Genomic DNA, 23,715 nt, shown 5'->3' on the forward strand with positions numbered 1-23,715 from the left:
GCCCGCAGCTCAACCTCTATACAAGATCCTGCCTTTCCCCATCCCTTCTTTCTCCCTTCCCATTTCATTCTCTAATCAAGCTGGCTATTAGTACCCCTGCCAACGACTTGCCCAGGGCATTAGCAGGTCATGCAGGCTAGATGCTTTCCACTCAGTGTGCCCTCTGGGCCCTGACCCAAGTGGGTGCCATTTCCCTATCAGGGCAGCTGTGTCCCAGAGCTGCCTTGGTCATTACCATTTCATTGGTTATTGGTAACCTCTTCCTCAGGACGCTGGTTACCACCTCCATGATGGCCTCATGTAGCTTGGGAAAGCGCAGCAGCTCCTGAAAAGGGCAGAGCTCGTCAGTCTTGGGCTCTGGTAGGAAGGCTGCTTCTGCCCTCCATGTCCCAGCTTCTCCAACCAGAGTCAAGACACCTGGCTCCTTGTCTTGGCTCTCCCCCTTGCTTGCTATTGGATGTTGGAGAAGGCATGTGCACAGGTGTGTGTGTGTACAAGTGTGTGCATGTATACGCGAGCTGGTTCCCAGACCCCTCTTGCCCCGACCTGGGTATTTTAAGTAGAACAATGCTGGATGATTCTCTGAAGCTCCTCATGCACCAGCTCTACACAGCAAAGGCTCGGCTCCTCCAGTCTCTTAATCTGCCTCTTTACTAGCAGCTCAAAGGAGACCTCTGGGACAAAGAGTGCTGGGAGAGGGCCCTGGGTACGGAGGGAAGCACAGGGAGCCCCCAGCTTGTGAGGGCCCTGGGTAGGGAAGGAAACACAGGGAGCCCAAGGTTAGCCCTCCCACAGGAGTGACTCCAGCTGAACCCAGCCCTCTAGTGGGGGCACTCTAGGCCCATTCTCTGCCAGGGAAGGTGGAGAGCGGTCAAGGCAGAAGAATAGGCTCCTAGGGGTGGGCAGGGAATCGGGGCTTTAGCATCTCTTTTTCAGCTTCTGTCTCTTGCATACTTAAATGCTTGTGGGAGTCAAACAGAATCAGACAAGGAGCTCAACTTGGTTCCTCCCCTTTCTGGCAGACTCTCTTGGCAATATGGGGGTGGGAGGGGGAAGGAGACTTACCTCTAATTGTTTCACCTGACCTCAAACTTCCAGCTCTGAGTCACCCCTTTCCTCTTCCCCACCTTCTAATAAGGGACAGCTTGGAAGGCCAAGGCTCCAGATGAAGGTCACTCAATCACTACCACATCCTGTCTGAGGGGGGTCATCCACTCCTCCCACTCCATCTAAACTTAACTTTCAAGACTGCTGCCCCCCTAACCCCACCCCACCCCAAGATAAATGCTTTGCAAACCTTCTATTATTGTATAAATGTGAGCTACTTCTATTAAGATTATTCCTGCCTGCTCCTACAGAATTTAGGTTATGGTGACAGGCATGACACAAAGATGAACTGAATTTGTAACTTCCCTCAGTGAGCCATGGCAACTCCAGCAGCTCCACACGGATTCCCTGAGTTAGCCTTGGCTTGGCTCACTGGCGGATTTCTCTTTCAGAGCTTCTTTTGAGCCATGTTAAGGGGCCCCAGTCTCATTCCTTTCTGGTGTCCTTGACAATAGGGTTGGTTTCCTTCTTTGTCCTTTCATCCCCAGGGCCTAGCATAGTGCCTGCCTGGCTTGGAGTTAATAAATGGTGGATTGTTCACACCAAATGATTCATAGCACCAGAGGGGTCCTGATCTCCAGGCTGACACTCCCCTCCTCCCTGTTTCCAAGAATTCAATCTCTCTTCCCTCTCCCCTAAAAGCCCAAGGTCTGCCCACATAAAAGCCATTCAAAAGAATTCAACGCAAGCAGTCAAGGCTCTTCTCAAAGAAGAGTCCCCAGAGAGGGTCTGAATACAGCAACACAGCTGCTACAGAGGAGCAAGAGGACTTGAGTTCAAATCCCCATCAGCTGCTTTTACTAACTGTGTAATCTGGGCAAATCTCTTCACAACACTATGCCTTGGTTTCTTTGGCTGACCACACACCTCTGATTAAAGGGCTATTTCCCCCCAAACAATGAGACAGATCAGTAGAAGCAGGGTCAACTACAGGCACTAAGCAAGGGAAGAATGGATGAAAATGGGGAAAGTGTCTGTGAAGGAGGGATCTGCTACCGTAGCGTTTCGGATGGCTGTCAAGATGTCCAACATGGTTAGTCCAGCCAGAGGATCAATGGATTCCAGAGTCCGGCCAAATGTCTCATGGAAGATGTAGCACATGCGAGCACCACCACAGCTGGGAGGGGGTCAGAGGTTAGGCATCAGGGATGTGGTTGGCCCATGGCCGTTCCCAATCCCTAGATATCCCCTATTACCCTTGCCTCAGACCAAAGTCAAATAGAGAAATAGAGAAATAGAAAAAAGTACCAGCCAAGAAATTGGCTTTTAAGATTCTGAGTTTTACTTCTACAATCACTCAGTGTGAAATCTCAGGCAAGTTGTTTGCTCTGCCTGAGCTTTAGTATGTTGGCCTAGATGCTCTCTAAGGAACTCTTCCAGCTCTTAACATTTGCTGGGCTCCATGAGGCATCAGGAAGCAGTTAGGTGGCACTGCAGTGAATAGAGCACTGTGCCTGGAGTCAGGAAGATCCAAGTTCAAACCTGGCCTCAGATACTTACTAGCTGTTTGACCCTGAGCAAGTCATTTCACCCTGTTTGCCTTAATCCCCTGGAGAAGGAAATATCCAATCACTCCACAGTCTTTGCCAAGAAAACCCCACGGACAGCATTGGTATGCTATGCTCCATGGGGTCACAAAGAGTCGGACACAACTGAACAACAACAAGCAATACATGATGCCCAGACATGATGAGAGAAAGGCTTGTGTCTTAACTTTCCCTGGCTTCCTTCAAGACTCAACTCAAATCCTACCACTTGAGAAGGCCTTTCTCAGTCCCCTGAGCTGCTAATGCTTTGCTTTCCAGTTTACCTTCCATCTACTCTATATACACACCTTGTACATGCCTAATTATTTCTAGATTTCTCCTTCTCCTTCCCAATCAGAACAGGAGCTCTTTGAGGGCAGGGTCTTATTTTTCATCTTTTTCGTTTGTTTCCTGAGCATTTACCACAGTGCCTGACATGTAGTGAATATTTAATTATAAAATTCTTGTTGACCTACTAACTGCTTTTTGGGCTTTTTGGAAAATCACATTGAGCACTAGACTAAGTTGCTGAGTAGGTGCCAACTTACATTGGGAGAGAGTGTTCTGACAAACTAAAACCAAGCCAAAACCCTCCAACAGCCCCTCTCCCCGACTACGAAATATTTGTTGTTCAGTCATTTCACATGACCAACTCTTCAATGATCCCATTTGGGGTTTTCTATGAAGGATGGAGGAAACAGTTTGCTAGATAGATTATTATTATTCCCTCCAACCCTGCAACCCCAGCCCTTCCCTGAGCTTACAGTTCTGAGGTCTCAATATTCTTTGCTGTGCCTTCAATGGTGCTGCAGTATTCAGTGGCAAATTTGGTGATGATCTGCAGCAGAGTGGCATTCTGGTCTTGAACAGGCTGCCCACAGCTCTGTAGTACTGACTGGTATTGGGCTGTCAGCACGTTCACGTGGGTCTTCAGCTCAGGCAGGCAATCTCGGATGTGGTGCATCAGAAGCCTAAGGAAGGGAACATAAGGACCAATCCCAGGTGACTCCCAGGTACTTTTCAGCTCTATCACCAGCCTACCCTAGCCAGCCCTCGCAGCACCTGTTGAGTGTCTTAGCAAGAAAGCGGGTGCCATTCTGGTTGGCCAGGCATGGGTATTTTTTCTGCAAGAAGCTCTGCTCATCCTGTAGGGAATCACTGATGTTCTTGCGTGTGTTGATGTCATGCTGGCTCCTGTGGAGAGGGTCAAGGTTCAGACTCAGGCTCTGCTCCCTAGACCAGAAATTCAAGGACAATTCAACATTAGGAAACAATGTTATATAATCATATAAACAACAATAAACACACGGTCATACCAAAAGCACTCATTTATGTTAAAAACCCTAAAAAGCATTGGCTTGGAAGGGTCTTTTTTTTTTGTTTGTTTTTGTTTTTGGTGAGGGCAATTGGGGTTAAGTGACTTGCCCAGAGTAGCACAGCTAGTAAGTGTTATGTGTCTGAGGCTGGATTTGAACTCAGGTTCTCCTGACTCCAGGGCCAGTGCTCTATCTACTGTACCACCTAGCTGCCTCTGTAAGGGTCTTTTTGTAAAACAATAAAATATCCCAAATCCAAAGCCAGCATTGTTTGCAAATGGAGATTTATTAGAAGCCTTTCAAATAAAGGCAAGGGTTAAAGCAAGCATGGATCCTTCTCTCTACTACTCTTGATATCATCCTACAAATGCCAGTGATAGCAATAAGACAAACAGAAAGAAAACAAAGCCATGCATGTACATCAGCAAAAATGAAGAAAGATGTCTTCTACTTGTAGATGACACGATCATCTACTTGGAAAATCCCAGGGATTTGATTCAGGGAAGATAGTGTTAAGAGAGATACTCCTGTCTCTGTCTCTGGCAGCGTGACTACCTGGAGACTCTTAGGGAGAGTGAACCCTCAGTTCAACTCAAAAAAGATTTGTTAAGTACTCAGTCTGTACAGGATATCACCCGAGGGAAAGATAGATAAAGTTTAGATGAGGCATAGTCCCTACCATCATGGAACTTATGATCATTTCTTCCAAAACAATTTTATTGATGTAGGCACCCCAATGACTATAGATTGCAAGTCATTCACCCCTTCTTATCTCATGAAACTTGTGAATGTCCTTCCATAAAATCCTCTGCAGGAGGTCCAACCAATGTTCTGGGAACTTTCCTCAAACTCTATGCCTCAATTTCCTTATCTGTAAAATGAGGGAGCCAGACTCCATCACTTCTAAGGTTCCTTCTAGATCCAAACTGATGATCTCATAACATTTATGCTTATCCGAGTACAACACCATGGCTGTGCATTGGTTATCATCTATGTTCAAGCTATAGAACTGACTGACCTTTTCTGGTCATACACCTTGTAGGTGATAACTTTCATGCCACTTCATGTGGATAAATGATTTGTAGTTTGCAATATTCTACAGTCCATTTGCAGCTGCTCTGCATTTTCTACCCTTTGGATGACTTGCAGCCATACAGCATCACCGGAACAATATCAGTAATGGGTGAATGCTACGGAACAAAGTAAGCAGAACCAAGACAACAACCGAAATCATGAGAAAGAAAGTACCATGGAAAGGCATCAGAATTCTAACTGATCCAATGATCAGGAATGATTCAAAAGCACTGGCATTAAAGTTTGCTAGAGAAGGGGTGGGCTATAGGTGTAGAATGAGGCCTATGTGGTCAGCGACACCTAAAATACTGGCTTGGTTTGGCTTCTTTGTTATAAGTGGGAAGGAGGAGTATTTAGAAAGTTATGGTATGCCAAAAAAGCAACAAGAAAATATTTTGTCTTTTTTGAAGGACTCTAGTGTTAAAAAACATGGGATTTTGTTTCAAAGAGAAGCATCTTGGCAGAGGAGGGAATGAGAAATCACCCACTGTACTGGGCTATTCCCAGATGTCATCCTGCTATTTCTGCTCTGCCTGGTCAGTTCAGGATTCAGCTCAATTCCCACCTACAGGGTCTTCCCAAGATATACATCCACTGATGGACTAATTCCATGGACTGCAGGTCATAGTCTGGACAGTAGGCATTTTTCATCCACTTAACTGTGGGGAACATATCAAGCCAAATTTGTGAATTCTCATGGAATTCATTTAGACTTGGTAATATTCCAGAACTTGATTCCGCCAGCAAACAGGAGGCAAGTGGAGGCCCTCATCACATATAAAGAATCCCATTTTCATCTGGAATCTGCATTGGACATCAAATGCCTGGGGCAAGCATCAAACGCTGACCTGTACTTAAGGCACACCCCACTTCTGTTACTTCTCTGCAGTTACTCGGACCTCTGATGGTATGACGTCAAAGGGCTGAACCCTTCAAGTGGCTCCCTAGTATCTACAGAATCAAAGTACTCAGGCTCAATTGAAGGCCCTCTGGCTCCAATGTCCCTTTCCAAATCTACTTCATCCTCTTCCCCTTTATGTGCTCTATATTCCAAGTAAACTTAGAGGCTGTTTTCCAACCTCATCTGGAACTCTCCCATCTCCACGCATTTGCACATTGCTATCTCCCATGCACATGTTCCCTCTACAGCACTGCCTATTGAAATCCTTCTCTTCCTGAGAGGCCAGTTCAGGTGCTACCTTCTCAGAGCACTTTGTCTGGATCTACCCTTTGCCCTGATCACATTTTACCTTCTAGTACACTTCTGTGTACATATCACTTCCCTACCTCCAATTACTTGAGCTTGAAGGTAAGAGTGTTTTTTATCTTTGAATCTAACACAGTCCCTTATTTCATTAATGCTGGCTCTAGTTGTAATATAATAATCATTTCAGCTATGGAAGAGCCAGAGAAGCAGCATGGCCCAGTGTAGACAGATGACCTCCTCAGGTATCTTGCACACGTCCAGACTGTGTGCTTCTGGTCACATGATATGTGACCTCTCAGTGCTCTAGGCAACTCTTGGAGACTAAAAGCTAGAGAGAAGGTGCCAATTGACAATGGTAGAGGCTGAAGTTCACTATATTTAAGGCCCAACAAACACAATTTTCATGTGTTAGCCTTCAGTGAAAACAGCATTCTTAGGAAAACGTAACTAATGGTACTCTTGACTTCCGCTTCTGGGAGCCAAGATGGCAGAGTAAGAAGTAAGTTGCTCTTACCCTCCCTTATTAACCTCTGAAAGCCCAGAAAATATCGCCCCAGGAAAAACCTGGAACAGCTGAGCCAGAAGAAGACAGGGTGAAGCAGAACCATAGCCCAGGTAGTTTGAGGGATTAATGGGAAAGGCCCTTCTTGCGCTGGGGGAAGGGGAGTAGTACAGAATGGGAGGTGTCCCAGCAACCTAGTAGAAAGCCCCACCTCAGCATACCAGGAAGAGATCCTGAAACCTAGGTGGTGGAGCAGGCAAACACCAACACCTGGACCTCTGAGTGCCTTAGTGAGGGCTGGGGAACCAGTGGAAACCAGCTTGGAAAACCACCAGGTGCCCCAGCATTCTACAGCAACCAGGTCTCCCAGTGCCTCAGCAAAACTAAAGGAAGCAACACTCCAAGGGGCCCCAGGAGGATAAACATCCTGCAACATCCATCTGAAAAGAGCTGAAGAAAGTAAAAGGAAGGAAAGGCCCAGGTGAGCAGGCAACCTCCAGGGGCCAGACTACCCAGTCCTACCCCTAGAGTTCCAGTGTTGCTGATTCCAGCCCAACACCAGGTAAGCTGCCAGAATCCTACGGCTTCCAACTGCCAGCATTGGAAGTCCCAGCACACAAAGCCAGTGTCCAGGCCCTGGGCTCCCAGCACAAGAAGCTGGGGTCAGTGCCCTCTGCTCCCCAGCAGGAGAGCTCAATCTGTTTAAAGGCCAGGAAATAAGCAAATACCATGAGCAAAAAGAAACATACAAACTAATGGTACTCATACTATGTACCCTATAGCATTATTGTGAAGGAAGAACTTTGTGAATTGTAAAGGGTCACATGACATGATTGCCATTCTATTAAAAAAACCTGGAATTCCCAAAAGAATAACTGCCTTTCAGCAATTGTGCTTTGCTAAGTGAACCTTTCAAGTGGGTCAGAAGAGCCCCCAGACCTCCTTCCCACTGACTTGCATTTGTTAAAGCCAAAAAATGCTACTCAGGGAAAGTGGGAGGAAGGGTAGTGCTTAATGCCTTGTTTGCTCTTAAAAATCAGTAAGTTCTCTCTCTGTTTCCCTTTCTCACTGACTCATGGATAATCTAGCTACACACATGGGAGATCAATTGGCGGTGGAGAGTCTTTGGGGCTATACTTGCCTCTATTAAACCAAAAGCTCTTGGACAGTCAACAAGAAGTTGTCTCTTTATCCCCTGCATTTTTCTGCTATGTTTGACCACCCTTTTCTGGATATTCTCTCCCCTCTCTATCTCTCTATCTACTCTATCCTGTTTACCTTCCTACCTGTCTAATCACGCCTTCTCAGTTGCCTTTGCTGGCTCATCATCTTTATCACATCCCCAATAAGTGAATATTCTCCAAAGACTCTCAGTGATCTCATCTTCTCCCATATGTTTAACTATTATCTCCATGGAGATGTCTTCCAAATTGATATATCCAGCTTTAGTCCCTTCAACTTCAGTCCTTCATTGCCTAGAAAACATTTCAAGCTGATGTTCCAGAGACATCTCAAACTTAGCAAGTCCACAACAGAATTCACTGTCTTCCCCTCAAATTTATCCTCTTTGAAACTCCCCTGTTTCATTCTTCCAGTCTCCCAAGTTCAGAACCTTGGCATTATCCTTGGCCCTTCACTCCACAGATCTAATCAGTTGTTATATCTCTCACATGGACCCCTTCTTTTTACTTACACAGCTACCACCCTAGTTCAGGCCCTTATCTCTCACCTAGATTATTGCAATTGCCTCCTATTTGGTCTCCCTAGCTCAAGTCTCTCCCCACTCTAGTCCATCTTACACAGCTGCCAAAGTGATTTTCCTTAAGTGCAAATCTGACCATGTCACTCCTCCAGACTCAATGTGTCTTCCTATTGCCTTTAGGATAAAATATAAGCTCCTGTTTAACTTTTAAAGCCCTTTACAACCTGGTTCCAACTATCTTTCAGGGCTCAATGTACATTATATCCCCTCCTACACTCTGATCCAACCAAAATGGCCTTCTCTCTGTTCTCTCTGATCTATGTGCCTTTGCACTGGCTATTCCTCATGTCTGGAATGCTTTCCCTCATCTCCATCTCTTAGAATTTCTTACTTCCTTGAAGCCTCAGCTCAAGCACCATTTTCTATACGGAGCCTTTCTGCATTCTTCCAATGGATTCTTTCTGGATTCTTCCCCCACCTCCCACCCCCACCCCCAACTACCTCGTATTTAACTATTTTCTATCTATTCTCTTTGTGTTTATTTTGTACACGTGGATCTATGTATTAGTTGTCTTCCTGGTTAGAATGTAAGCCCCTTAGGAGTAGGGATTGTTTCTTTGTATATGCAACTCTAGCACTCACAAGGGAGATTTTTAATAATGGTTGAATGGGACAGAGCCAAGATGGTAGAATAGAGGGAACATTCCACCTGAACTCTCCCAACATTCCCCTCTAAGCCACTTTAAAATAATGCATCAAATAGAATTCTAAAGTGGCATAACCAACAAAAAAGTCAGTGAGACATTTTTCCAGCCTGGGACAATATACGAAAAGAGAAAGAGAGGTCTATATTGGGATGGGGGCTGGCAGAAAGAGTAGCACAGCAACAATGCCAGCAGAACCAGGAGCTCTCACTGCCCAGAGATGGTAAGGGCATTGAACACCTGGTCAGAAGGGGATTCCCAAAAAAATAGACTCAGAAGGGGATTCCAGGGCACCCCTGTGCTAACACTGGGTGCAAGACTGGGTGCCATTTGGCAACTCCATGGCCAATTACGCAGCTTCAGGCCACAGTTCCAGGGAAGAGAAGAGTGCATGCAGGTAGTCACAAGGGAGTGAGGGCCCTACCTGGGTATGAGAGAGCAGGGGCCCTACCTGGGTAAGGATCAAAGCAGAGACTGGGAGAGTAGTGACTAGACCTCTCCCCAGATCACATCACTTTGGAAGCACCAAAACCTTACAAGCCTCTAAAGTTAGCTATGAAAACAGCAGGACATCAAAGCCTGAAGCTTGCTTGGGATAGTAAGCTCCTCACATACCTCAGAGGTAAGTGGAGCCCAACTCCAACATAAAATCTGAAGAAATTCAATTGATTCTGTATCATTTGTTTATTGATCCTATTTACAATTAATTGATTTTGTCCTGTAACTGCCTAAAGTCATGGTTCTTTGTCTATGCATTTAGTTCAGAAATTCAGCTGGCCTGTAACGAATGAAGTTTAAAAAGGCAGTTCTCCTGCTAATCATTGTTCTATTCTTGCCTCAAGGAAATCTATTATCCTTGAGGGATACAGATGGATACCAAGAAGTCTGGTCCACTATCTTTAACCTTGCAAGTGGACTCAAACAATGAATATTTCTTAGTCACAGGAGTTTAGCTTCCCAAATGAGTTATTTTAAAATTATAATTAATGGGAAAAACTGTTATCTACAATGCCTCCAGCTCCTAGGAAAATACCAAGGCATCTGGTGTTATCTTTAAGTCCTCAAGCTAGCTCTAAGAGATATACTGTCTATCCTTGCCAGTCCATGTACAATTAAGGAGGGTCATCTCTCCCTCCTAGGATCCAGGGAGTCTCTTATCCCTGGTTCACTATCAATAGCCTCAGGATGCAGATGGGACCCATAAATCAATCAAGCATTCCTCTAAGACAGAAAGGGGGGTTGCTAGCCCCACATGATTGTGAGAAGAGCCCGCGTTTCTTAATATAACCAATCTTGTTGTCCTTACCCCCATGACATTGCCAACCTTATAACCAATTGTATTATTTTCCTCATGTACCCAGTTCTGTTATTTGTTCTGTGTTTATAAAGAGGAGCTGAGTTTCCTTCTCTGGGTCATTATCCTAACTGAGGTATCCATTTGACTCACTTTATTAACAGGTTCACACCCTGTTAATAAACTAATAAAGCTCAGAATTCTGCACCTGAGTATACCTTTATTAAATTCTATTGCGACAAATCAATCAATCAATATTGGTTAAGTGCCTACCCTACCCTCAAGGAACAACTTATAATTTAATGAAGGAGACAACATGCAAACAAATATGTACAAACATATAAAGGATAAATAGGAAATATTTAACAAAGGGAAGGCACATAAAGTCCAGAGTGAAGAAATAGGCTAAAAAAATGAGCAAACAACAACAAAAAAATTAGCCATAAAAGCTCAAGATTTACTAAGAAGATAACAACATGAAAACATCTACAAGTAATGCCTCAAAGAAAAGTGCAGATTGGACACAAGTCAAATAAGAATTCCTAGAAGAGCTTTTGAAAAAAGGAACAAGAAATGATTTAAAAAATAAAATAAAAGCAGCAGAGGAAAATTTGGGAAAAGAAATGAGAACAATACTAGAGCATTATGAAAAGAGAATTAAGAGCTTGGTAAGAGAGGCACAAAAATAGTTCCATAAAAAGCAGAAATGGCCAAAAGGAAAAAGAGGTATAAAAGCTCACTGAAGAAAATAACTCCTTAAAAAGTAGAATTTGTCAAACGGAAGCTAATGACTCCATGAGACATCAAGAAAAAAATAAAACAAGGTTAAAAATTAAAACAAAGTCAAAAGAATGAAAAAATAGAAGAAAATGTGAAACATCTCATAGGAAAAAAAATAACTGACCTGGGAAATAGATCAAGGAGAGATCATTTAAGAATTACTGGACTACCTGTAAGCCATAATCAAAAAAGCAACCTAGACAACATGTTTCAAGAAATTACGAAGAAAAATTACCCAGATATCTTAGAACAAAGTAGAAATTGAAAGAATCAACTGATTACCTCCTGAAAGAGCCTCAAATGAACTCCTAGGAATATTATAGCCAAATTCCAGAGCTCACAAGTAAAGGAGAAAATACTGCAATCAGCCAGCAAGAAACCATTCAGATATCATGGAAACACAGGCAGCATCACGTAAGATTTAGCATAGCTTCTACATTAAAGGACTGGAGGGCTTAGAATATGATATTCTGTAGGCAATGAGGAAACAAAGCTATCACTCTTTGCAGATGATATGATGGGATACTTAGAGAATCAACTAAAAAGCTACTTGAAATAATTAGTAACTATAGCAAAATTGCAGGATATAAAATAAACCCATATAAATCATCAGCATTTCTATATGTTACTAACAAAGCCCAGCAGCAAGACATAGAGAAATTCCATTAAAAATAACTGTAGACAATATAAAATATTTGGGAGTCTACCTGCCAAGAGAAACCTAGGAATTATATGAACACAATTACAAAACACTTTTCACACAAATAAAGTCAGATCTAAATAACTGGAAAAGTATCAGTTGCTCATGGGTAATATAATATTATTTTAGAGGTAATATAATAAAAATGATGATTTTACCTAAATTAATTTACTTTTTCAGTGCCATGCCAATCAAACTACCAAAAATTATTTTATAGAGCTAGAAAAAAATAATAACAAATTTTATCTGGAAGTACAAAAGTTTCAGAATATCAAGGGAGTTAACGAAAATAAACGCAAGGGAAGGTGGCCTAGTCATATCAGATCTAAAACTGTATTATAAAGCAGCAATTATCAAAACTATTTGGTACTGGCTAAGAAATAGAGTGGTAGATCAGTGGAAAATGTTAGGTACACAAGACACAGTAGTCAATGACTACAGTAATCTACTGTGTGATAAACCCAAAGATTCTAGCTTCTGGGATAAAAACTCACTATATGACAAAAAATGCTGGGAAAACTGGAAAATAGTATGGCAGAAACTAGGCATGGACCAACATCTTATACCACATACCAAGATAAATTCAAAATGAGTACATGATTTAGACATAAGGGGTGATACCACAAGCAAATTAGGAGAGCAAGGCATAATTTACCTGTAAGGTCTATGGAGAAGGGAAGAATTTATGACCAAACAAGAGATGGAGAACATTATGAAATGCAATATGGATAATTTTGATTACATTAAATTAAAAAGTTAAAATTAAAAAATTAAAAAGCACAAACAAAACCAATGCAACCAAGATTAGAAGGGAAGCAGAAAGCTGGGAAACAATTTTTTTACAGCCAGTGTCTCTGATAAAGGCCTCATTTCTAAAATATATAGAGAACTGAGTCAAATTTATAAGAATACAAGTCATTCCCCAACTGATAAATGGTCAAAGGATATGAATAGGCAGTTTTCAGAGAAAGAAATTAAAGCTATCTATAGTCATATGAAAAAATGCTCTAAATCACTATTGATTAGAGAAATGCAAATTAAAAAAACTCTGAGGTACCACCTTATACTTATCAGATTGGCTAATATGACAAAAAATGATAAATGTTGTAGAAGATGTGGGAATATTGGAACACTAATCCTCCACTGTTGGTGGAGTTGTGAACTCCTCCATCCATTCTGGAGAGAAATTTGGAACTATGCCTAAAGGGTTATAAAACTATACATATCCTTTGATCCAGCAATACCACTACTATGTCTGTATACCAAAGAGATCATAAAAAAGAGAAAAGGACCCATGTGTACAAAAATATTTATAGCAGCTCTTTTTGTGGTGGCCAAGAATTGGAAATTGAGGGGATGCCCACTGACTGAAGAATGGCTGAACAAGTTGTGGTGTATGAATGTAACAGAGTACTACTGTTTTATAAGAAATGATGAGCAGGGGGCAGCTAGGTGGCGCAGTGGATACAGCACTGGCCCTGGAGTCAGGAGGACCTGAGTTCAAATCCGTCCTTAGACACATAAAACTCATTAGCTGCGTGACCCGGGGCAAGTCACTTAACCCCACTGCCTAGCCACAAAAACAAAAACATAACAGGAAAAAAAAAAAAGAAATGACGAGCAGGCAGATTTCAGGAAAAAACTAGGAAGACTTACATGAACTGATGCTGAGTGAAGTGAGCAGAACTAGGAGAACATCGTACACAGTAACAGCAACACTGTACAATGACCAACTATGATAGACTTAGCTCTTCTCAGTAATACAATGATCCAAAAGACTCAGATGGAGTACGCTATCCATATCCAGAGAAAGAAGTATGGAGTCTGAATGCTGATTGAAGCACACTATTTTCTCTTTTCTTTTCTTTCTCTTGGTTTTTCCCATTTGTTCTGATTCTTCTTATACAACTTGACTAATATGGAAAAATGTTTAATATGATTATACATGTATAGCCTATATCAGACTGCATGCCATCTTGGGGAGAAAGGAGGGGAAGAAGGGAGAAAATTTTGGAACTCAAAATCCTATAAAAGTGAATGATGAAAACTAAATAAAAAATAAACAAGGTATAAGAAAAAAAAAAGAATATGACATTCTGGAAGGCAAAAGAGCTAGGATTATAACCAAGAATAATCTACCCAGAAAAACTGAGAATAGTCCTTCAGGGGAAAAATGTATATTTAATGAAATAGAGGACTTTGAAGCATTAGTGATGAAAAGACTAGAGCTAAACAGAAAATCTGACATTCAAATATAAGACTTAAGAAGGTCATAAAAAGATAAAAATGGGTGAGAAATCATGAGAAGCTTAAAAAGGTTTACATTCCCAAATGGGAAGATGATACATGTAACACACAAGAACTTTATCATCATTAAGGCAGTTAAAAGGAATATACTTAAACACAAGGCATGGGAGTGAGTCTGTTATGTTGGGACGATCTCAAAAGAAAAATGGAAGAAAGAGGGATGCACTGGAAGAAATGAGGAGAGGAAGAATGGGGAAAATCACCTCATGTAAAAGAGGTGCATGAGGAAGAGCTTTTACAATGAAGGAGAAAATGGGGAGAAGGCAGCAATACTTGAATCTGTCATCTGAATTGGTTCAAAGAGGGAAGAATATATATACTCATTCATCTGGGTAGAAATCTATCTTACCTAACAGGGAAATAGGAGGGGAAAGAGCTAAGAGAAAGGTAGGGGTGGTAATAAGAGGGAGGGAACATTAAGGGAGGCACTGGTCAGAAGCAAAACAGACTATTGATGGGGGACAGGGTAAAAAAATGTAAAAAATAATTAGATAAACAGAAGAGAATAGGATAGAGGGAAATACACAGTTAAAAATCATAACTGTAAATGTGAATGAGATAAACTCACCCATAAAATGGAAGTGGATAGCAGAATGGATTAGATACCAAAATCCAACAATAAGAGACACACTTGAAAAAGAAAGATACACAGAGAGTTAAAATAAAGGGCAGGAGCAAACCTATTATGCTTCAGCTGAAGAAATAGACAGTAAAAGTCTACTACTGGGAAACATAAATTTATCTCTCTCAGAACTAGATAAACCTTAACATATAATAAATAAGAAAGAAATTAAGGAGAGGAATTGAACTTTAGAAAAGTTAAATATGATAGACCTTCGGAAAAACTGAATGCGAATAGAAAGTATACCTTTTTCAGGACCTATATGTACAAAAATATTTATATCAGTGTTTTGTGGTGGCAAAAAATTGGAAACTGAGGGGATGCCTATCAATTAGGAAATGGATAAACAAGCTGTGGTATATGATTGTGATGGAATACTATTTTGTTCTAAGAAACGATGAGGGGGATGGTTTCAGGAAAACCAAGGAAGAGGTATACGAAGTGATGCAGGGTGAAGTGAAAAGAAACAGGAGAACATTGTACACAGCAACAACAATATGTTGTAAGAATGATCAACTGTGAAAGACTTAGCTACTCTGACCAATACAGTGATCACAGACAATTTCAAAAGACTCATAATGAAAAATGTTATTCATCTCCAGAGAGAGAACTGATGAATTCTGAATGCAAATTAAAGAATAACTTCTTTCACTTTATTTTTCTTGCTTTATTTATTTATTTTTTTGCTACATGGCTAATGTGGAAATGTTTTCCATGATTTCAAATGTATTATATACTGCTTGCCTTCTGAATGGGTGGAGGTCGGGCTGGAGGAAGGGAGAGAATTTGGAACTCAAATAAAAAATGTTAAAAAAATAAATAAGATTTTTTTTTAAAAAAGAAAGTCTACCTTTTTCTCTGCTGTACATGGCACCTTCACAAAAACTTACCATGTACTGGGACATAAAAACCTCACAACCAAATGCAGAAAAGTAGAAATACTAAATGTAACCTTTTCAGACCATAATGAAATAAAAATTATATTGAATAAAGAGCCTTGGAAACATAGATTAAAAATTAATTGGAAACTAAATAATCTAACACTAAAAAATGAATGGGTAAAAGAACACATCATAGAATCAATGAATAACTTCAATAAAGATAATGACAACAATGAGACAACATAATCAAATTTCTGGGATATGGCCAAAGCCCTACTTTGGGGACAATTTATATCTTTAAACACTTCCATCAATAAAAGAGAGAAAGAGCAAATCAATGAATTGGGTTATACAACTTAAAAAAAAAAACCTAGAAAAATAACAAATTAAAAATTCCCAATTAAACACCAAAATAGAAATCCCGAAAATCAAAGGAGAGATTAGTAAAATTGAAAGTAAAAAGCCCATTGAACTAATAAATAAAAGTAGGAGCTAGTTTTATGAGAAAAAAAAAAGCAAACAATAAAATAGATAAATCTTTGGTTAATTTGATTACAAAAATTACCAGCATCAAAAATAAAAGAATGAATACACAACCAATGAAGATGAAATTAAATCAATTATTAGGAGCTATTTTGTATAGTTATCTGCCAATGAAACTGACAATCTAAATGAAATGGATTGGAGGCAGAGCCAAGATGGGTTAGTAAAAGCAGGTATTTGCCTAAGCTCTCCCCCCAAACCCTCCAAATACCTTTAAAAATGACTCTAAACAGATCCTAGAGCAGCAGAACCCACAAAAAGACAGAGTGAAACAAATTTTCAGCTCAAGACAACTTGGAAGGTCAGCAGAAAAGGTCTTGTGCCAGTGCAGACCCAGTCCCAGCAAATCCACAGCAGGCCTCGGAGTCACTGAATCACTGGCAACAGTGGCAGTTTCCAGACCTCTCAGCCCACAGATGCCAAAGACAACTTGGAAAGTCAGTCAGCAAAAAGAGGCTGAGTGTGAGTGGAGTGCAGTTCAGCATAGGCTGTGCCAGCACAGCCCCGGCCCCAGGAAACCAGGAACAAGCCGTGTAAGTAACTGAACAGTGGCAGTGGCAGCTTCCGGAGCTCTCAGCCCACAGAGAGTGAAGGGGTCAAACAACTTGTCAGAAGGAGATTACAAGAGTCTTTTTGCTAGCACTGAGGCAGGACTCTGTTGCTTTGCCAATACTCAGATCCGGGTCCCAGTCCTGAGTATCAGTCCCAGGGCAAGGAAGAGCACTAGCACACCACAGCTTGCAGCCACAGTGAACGGGGGACCCTCCTCACGGTTCCAGGGCGGAATAGAGTGCTTATTGGTTGCTCACAGAGCAGAGCACAGTCCAGGAGAGTAGTAAACGCCTCTGTTTAGATCATATTACCTTGGAAGAACTGAAAACGTAGAGGTTCCTAGAAGTATCTCTGAAACAGCTGCACAAAACCCCTGAAGCTTGGGACAGTGTGCCCTCCACCCTGGAAGCAGAGACCTACTGTAACAAACAGTTAAAAGTCAAGCAATAGGCTGGGAAAATGAACAAACAGTGGAAAAAACCTCTGACTATAGAAAGTTATTATGGTGACAAGGAAGATCGAAACACACACTCGGAAGAAGACAATAAAGTCAAAGCTCCTACATCCAAAGCCTCCCAGAAAAAATATGAATTGGTCTCAGGCTATGGAAGAGCTCAGAAAGGATTCTGAAAATCAAGTTAGAGAGGTAGAGGAAAAATTGGGAAGAGAAATGAGAACGATGTAAGAAAATCATGAAAAAACAAGTCAACAGCTTGGTAAAGGACACACACACACACACACACACAAATACTGAAGAAAATAACACCTTAAAAAACAGACTAAAGCCCAATGGTAAAAGAAGTCCAAAAAGCCAATGAGGAGAAGAATGCCCTAAAAAGCAGAACTGGCCAAATGGAAAAGGAGGCCCAAAGGCTCACTGAAGAAAATAATTCCTTAAAAATTAGAATGGAGCAAATGGAAGCTAATAACTTTATGAGAAATAAAGAAACAATAAAACAAAACCAAAAGAATGAAAAAATGGAAAACAATGTGAAATACCTCACTGGAAAAACAACTGACCTGAAAAACAGATTCAGGAGAGATAATTTTAAAAAATTATTGGACTACCTGAAAGCCACGATCAAAAAAAGAGCCTAGACATCATCTTTCAACAAATTATCAAGGAAAACTGCCCGGACAGTCTAGAACCAGAGGGTAAAACAGTAATTGAAAGCATTCACCAATCACCTCCTGAAAAATATCCCAAAATGAAAACTGCCAAGAATATTATAGCCAAATTCCAGAATTCCCAGGTCAAAGAGAAAATACTTCAAGCAGCCAGAAAGAAACAATTCAAGTATGGTGGAGCCACAGTCAGGATAGCACAAGATTTAGCAGCTTCTACATTAAAGGATTAGATAGCTTGGAATATGATATTCCAGAGGGCAAAGGAGCTAGGATTACAATCAAGATTCACCTACCAGGGCAGCTAGGTGGCACAGTGGATAGAGCACCGGCCCTGAAGCCAGGAGGACCTGAGTTCAAATCTGGCCTCAGACCAAACACTTGACACTTACTAGCTGTGTGACCCTGGGCAAGTCACTTAACCCCAATTGCCTAAAAACAAAAACAAAGAAACAAACAAAAAAGAATCACCTACCCAGCAAAACTGAGGATAATCCTTCAGGGGAAAAAATGGAAATTCAATGAAATAGAGGACTTTCAAGCATTCTTGATGAAAAGACCAGAGCTGAATAGAAAATTTGACTTTCAAATACAAGACTCAAGAAAAGCATAAAAAAGTAAACAGGAAAGGGAAACCACAAGGGACTTAATAAGGTTAAACTGTTTACATTCCTACATGGGAAGATGATATTTGTAACTCATAAGACCTTTCTCATTATTATGGTAGTTAAGAAGGAGTATATATAGACAGAGGGCACGGGTGTGAGTTGAATATGAAGGGATAATATCTAAGAAAATAAAAATAAGGGGTGAGAGAGGAATGTACTGAGAAAAAGGGAAAAGGAGAGGTAGAATGGGGTAAATTATCTCACATAAAAGAGGCAAGAAAAAGCTTTTCCAGTGGAGGGGAAGATGGGGGAGATGAAGAGGAGTGAGCGAACCTTACTCTCATCAGAATTGGCTCGAGGGAATAACATACATACTCAATTGGGTATAGAAATCTATCTTACCCTACAGGAAAGTAGGAGGGGAAGGGAATAAGAGAGGGGAGGTGTGTGATAGAGGAGAGGGCAGATTGGGGGAGGCAGTAGTCAGAAGCAAAACATTTTTGAGGAGGCACAGGGTGAAAGGAGAGAGAGAATAGAATAAATGGGGGAGGGAGGATAGAATAGAGGGAAATACAGTTAGCAATAGTAACTGTGAAAAAAACTTTTGAAGCAAGTTTCTCCGATAAAGGCATCATTTCTCAAACATATAGAGAAATGACTCAAATTTATAAAAAATAAGAGCCATTCTCCAATTGATACATGATCAAAAGATATGATCAGTTTTCAGATGACGTAATAAAAACTACAGTCATATTAAAAATACTAGTAGTAGTGAGCTAGAGCACTACTGACTGGAGAAATGCAAATTAAAACAATTCTGCGGTATTACCTCATGCTAATAGGACAGAAAAGGTAAATGACAAATTTTGGAGGGGATGTGGGAAAAATGAGACTTTGATGCACTGTTAGTGGAGTTGTGAACTGATTCAACCATCCTGTAGAGCAATTTGGAACTACATCCAAAGGGCTATAAAACCATAGCAATGACCTAGCAATACCACTACTAGGTCTGTATCCTAAAAACAAAAGGGAAAAGGACCTTTATGTACAAAAATATTACAGCAGCTCTTTTCTGAGGAAGCCCATCAATTTGGGAATGGCTGAACAAATTGTGGTATGTGATTATGATGGAATGCTATTGTACTATAAGAAATGATGAGCAGGATGCTCTCAAGAAAACCTGGAAAGACTTGCATGAGCTGATGTAAAGTGAAATGTACTGTGTACACAGTAACAGCAATACTGTGAGATGATCAGCTGTGAATGATTTAGCTATTCTCAGCAATACAATGATCCCAAAGAACTCTGAAGGACTTAGGAAGAAAAATGCTATCCATCCCCAGAGAAAGAAGTGATTGTGTCTGAATAGAGATTGAAGTATACTATTTTTACTTTGTTTATTTTTGTTGAGTTTTTTTGTCTATGTTTTCTTTAACAACATAACTATTATGGATAGATTTTGCATGACTACACATGTATAAACTATATCAAATTGCTTGCCTTCTCAATGAGGGGGGTGGGGAGGAAGGAAAGGAGAGAATTTGGAACTCAAAGTTTTAAAAACAAATGTTAAAAATTGTTCTTACATGAAACTGGGGAAAAACAAAATACTTAATAAATACAAAAAAAAAGAATTAAAAAAAAAAGAAATTATGAGTAGGATGCTCTCAAAAAAAAAAAACCCCAGCAGTAAGCAATTGAGCTAAGAACTGAACCCAAGTAATCTGGTCCCAAATACATGTTTTTCTTTGTTTCCCACTGTCTCCTCTATGTTTTGTATGTGTATGTATGTATATGTATATACATGTGCATACATACATACACTTACACATACACACACTCCATTGAGGGTAAAAACTATGTGTCTATTTCTCCCCAGCATTTACTAAGAACTCAATAAATACTTGTTTGCTTGATCGATGTGGTTTATGAGGGGTGAAAGTATCAAAGATAACAGCCAAAATTTGAATATGGGAAATGGGGTGAATGGTGGTACCATCAACAGAAATAGTGGTATCAGAAAAAAGAAGAGGTTTTGAAGAAAGAAAATGAGTTTGGGACATGATGCAACAGTGGGCCACCCAGAGGGAGATGTCTTATAGACAGCTGGAGAGGAATGTCTGGAACTTGGGAAATAACTAAGGGTTAAAGATAGAGTTCTGGGAGTTATATGCATAGAGATGATCCCTGAAGTCATGGCAGTTAAGGAAGATTCAGGGCAGAGAGAGTAGAGACAAGATTATGAGTGGTGAAAATAATAGGAGCTTAATGTATTTATAGAACACATGCAGAAAGATGCCTTTTCCTAGAGCTACTAATGAATTTTTAAAAGAATTCAGTTTTGTTGACATCTTTGGTCATTACATTATATTTATTTACGGATATCACCACCCCCTAGCGGTGAGTCTTCCTTTGAAAAAAGAAAACCCAAGCTGTGACATCAAATGTAACATTCTGCATGGATTGTCTCCCACCTTGCCAAGAAAAGGAAGGAAGTACATTGCCTCATTTCTTCTCCAGGTCAATTTTGCCTCACACAACTATCACACAACTACTGATGACCTTTTCTTTATTGTGTTGGACTGACAAAAAGAAGTGAGGTAGTCCAGGAGGGCCCTTTTGGTCTGTTCTAGTCCTTACTGATGGCAAAAAGCTTAGGAAAACCTCCAAGGACAGGACTATGTCCTCACTTACCTGGGCAGGGAGATAGGGAAAGTGCCTAGAGACTCTGCACTATTCCTTAGTAAGGAAACAAGAGAACTCCTGGTCAGGGAGTGGTAACAGCTGACAGTAGCCAAAAGGGAAGTAGCTAGGCTAGTAGAGAGAAGAAAAGGAAGAGGTGGATTGTGCCCAGCAAGAGGCCTATGACTCTCTGCTGGAGTGAGGGTAAAGTTTACGTATCCACACTCAACAACCACATGAAAAATGGGGATGGCTCAAAATGACTAATGAGAGAAATGCACGTTGAACAACTCTAAGGTTTTACTTCACACCAAACTGTTAAAGATGACAAAAGGAAAAAAGTTGAAGCTGAAGGGGTTGCAGGAAAGTAGGCACACTAATATAGTAGTGGTGGAGCTGTAAATTGGTTCAACCCTTCTGGAAGGTCATCTAGAATTATATGAGAAAAATTAATAAACTATTCATATGCTATGACATCAATCCCATTTTTGAGTATATGCCCCATAGAAGTCCACCACTAATTCCAAAGTCACAATATAGTCAAAGCAGCGCTTTTTTTGGCAACAAAAAACTGGAAACAAAAGTAAGTGTTCATGGATCGGAGAATTGCTGAACAAATTGTCATGGAATATCACAGCACCACATTAAATGATGGTAGAATCAAATACGAGGAATCCAGACAACTTAGGAAGACTTACGTGAACCGTGAAGCAAGCAGAATCAGGAGCCTAAAAGTGAGTTTAATCACATAAAAAAAACAGAATAAAGCCAAAGGAGGAGTAACTGTAATGACCAATTTTGGACCCAAAGAAGAGAAGGAAATGAGCTCTCAGCAGAAGGAGAACACAGAATGTTAGACACATTCTCAGATGCTGGTTGTTTTTTGATTAGCTCTTTCTTATTTCAAGGAAGGGTTCATCTGGGATGTGAAAATGACTATGATGTAAAAATCAAAGCTATTGGTAAAACGTTTTTAGAGAAAGAATCCATGTACCTCCTTAACCCTATCCTTTGTAATTTTATGGGTTTTGCTCCCATTGCTTCTAATTTTAGAGACTACTCCCACTGCTTTTGGCTTTCTAGAAGGAAGTGAACTCTCACAGAATATAAACCCCAATTGTTTTTTAGCCAGTGATTTTCTGTCTCACTCCATTCCCTCATCCTAGCTCCAGTCTCCTCTATGCTCATCCAACCTACTGATGTCTGGTGCCTCTTAGGAAGGAGGATGGAAAGAGCCTTACTCACTGATTCACCACTCCAATAATGCCCAGCTTCATGGGGATGACTCGACCCATCAGCACATCCATTGCATCTGTCCCAGCATCCATGAGGTCCAGCTTAGTGATCACTACCAAGGTCCTGCGACCTAAGAAGTAGGAAGGACAAGTATAGCTTGTGACCTCTAGGCCCAACTTCCAGAGGTGATTTTAGCAATTTAAGGAGGAATGGGATATCTGTCCCATGCATGAGCTGGGTGGGGAGAGCTGAACATCCTCTGGACATAAAAGCTGCTCTCACATAATTTGCCAACTGCTGAGGCCAGGACAGGTCTTATCAGGGGTGCAGTAAATGTATATGTCAGGGGAATGGGCCAGTGAACATAGTTTTTAGCCCCAAAGACAGGAGTAGGCAGCCCTAAATGGGAAAAGGGCACTGGCACCCTTCCCTGATGTCCTTTCCTAATAATGATACTGATGTCCAGGAAAGGAAAATCCCAGGCTTAGGGGTGAGGCCTTGAATCAGAAAGCTGAAAGAAGCCACAGGTAGCCAATCTGGTTCAAACTCCATGTTTTATAAAGGAAATAAAGCTAAGTGGGTCAAGTGCCTTGCCCAAAACCATGTAGAGTTACTAGCCGAGCCAGGTTTCCTCCCTGTCAGTGGAATACTCTTTCCATTACTAGCTCTCCTCCACATACACACCCAAGCACTCCAAGCGCCGTACCTTCAGGATCCACATCCCAGGCAAGTTTCAAGGCTTCAGAAGTGGCCATGTCTGTGTTGGCAGCAATGACAGCCAGGATGAGACAACTGGGACTACTGATGTAGGACAGGATCATGTCTCTGACCTGCACCTCGATGTCAGGGGGCTGGTCCCCCACAGGGACCTGGCAAGAGATAAGGATCAGAGAAAGCCAGCTGCCCTTGGAAGCCGAATCAGGGACAGTCATGACCAGCCAAAAAGGGTGGGCAAGGGCAATGGCAGCTATGAGAGATTAAGAGGTAATACTTAGTCCCAGAGTCAAACAGAACGATCTGCCAGTTCTGGAGCTTTTTCAGTTTAGGGGTAGGGGGAGAGAGAGACAGAGAAAGAGAGAGAGGAGAGAGAGAGGAGAGGGAGAGAGAGAAAAGAATTAAGCAATGCTGAATACTCACCAAGTAAGGCATTTTTTTTTTGTGGGGCAATGGGGGTTAAGTGACTTGTCCACGGTCACACACCTACTAGGTGTCAAGTATCTGAAGCCACATTTGAACTCAAGTCCTCC

General features: G+C 41.1%; 1 protein-coding gene across 1 annotated transcript in view; it reads right to left on the reverse strand.

Moving 5' to 3' along the window:
* LOC114025513 (dynamin-1-like protein) overlaps positions 1–23,715 on the reverse strand; it is a 41,023-nt gene that overhangs the window by 11,765 nt on the left and 5,543 nt on the right. Inside the window, 7 exon segments of the mRNA XM_027838960.1 lie at positions 236–325; positions 547–702; positions 2,104–2,224; positions 3,398–3,604; positions 3,696–3,827; positions 22,478–22,598; positions 23,175–23,337. Of these exon segments, the coding sequence (XP_027694761.1) occupies positions 236–325; positions 547–702; positions 2,104–2,224; positions 3,398–3,604; positions 3,696–3,827; positions 22,478–22,598; positions 23,175–23,337 (990 nt within the window).

Source organism: Vombatus ursinus, unplaced genomic scaffold (genome assembly GCF_900497805.2).
Source record: "Vombatus ursinus unplaced genomic scaffold, bare-nosed wombat genome assembly UNPS02014831.1, whole genome shotgun sequence".
Classification (NCBI taxonomy): domain Eukaryota; kingdom Metazoa; phylum Chordata; class Mammalia; order Diprotodontia; family Vombatidae; genus Vombatus; species Vombatus ursinus.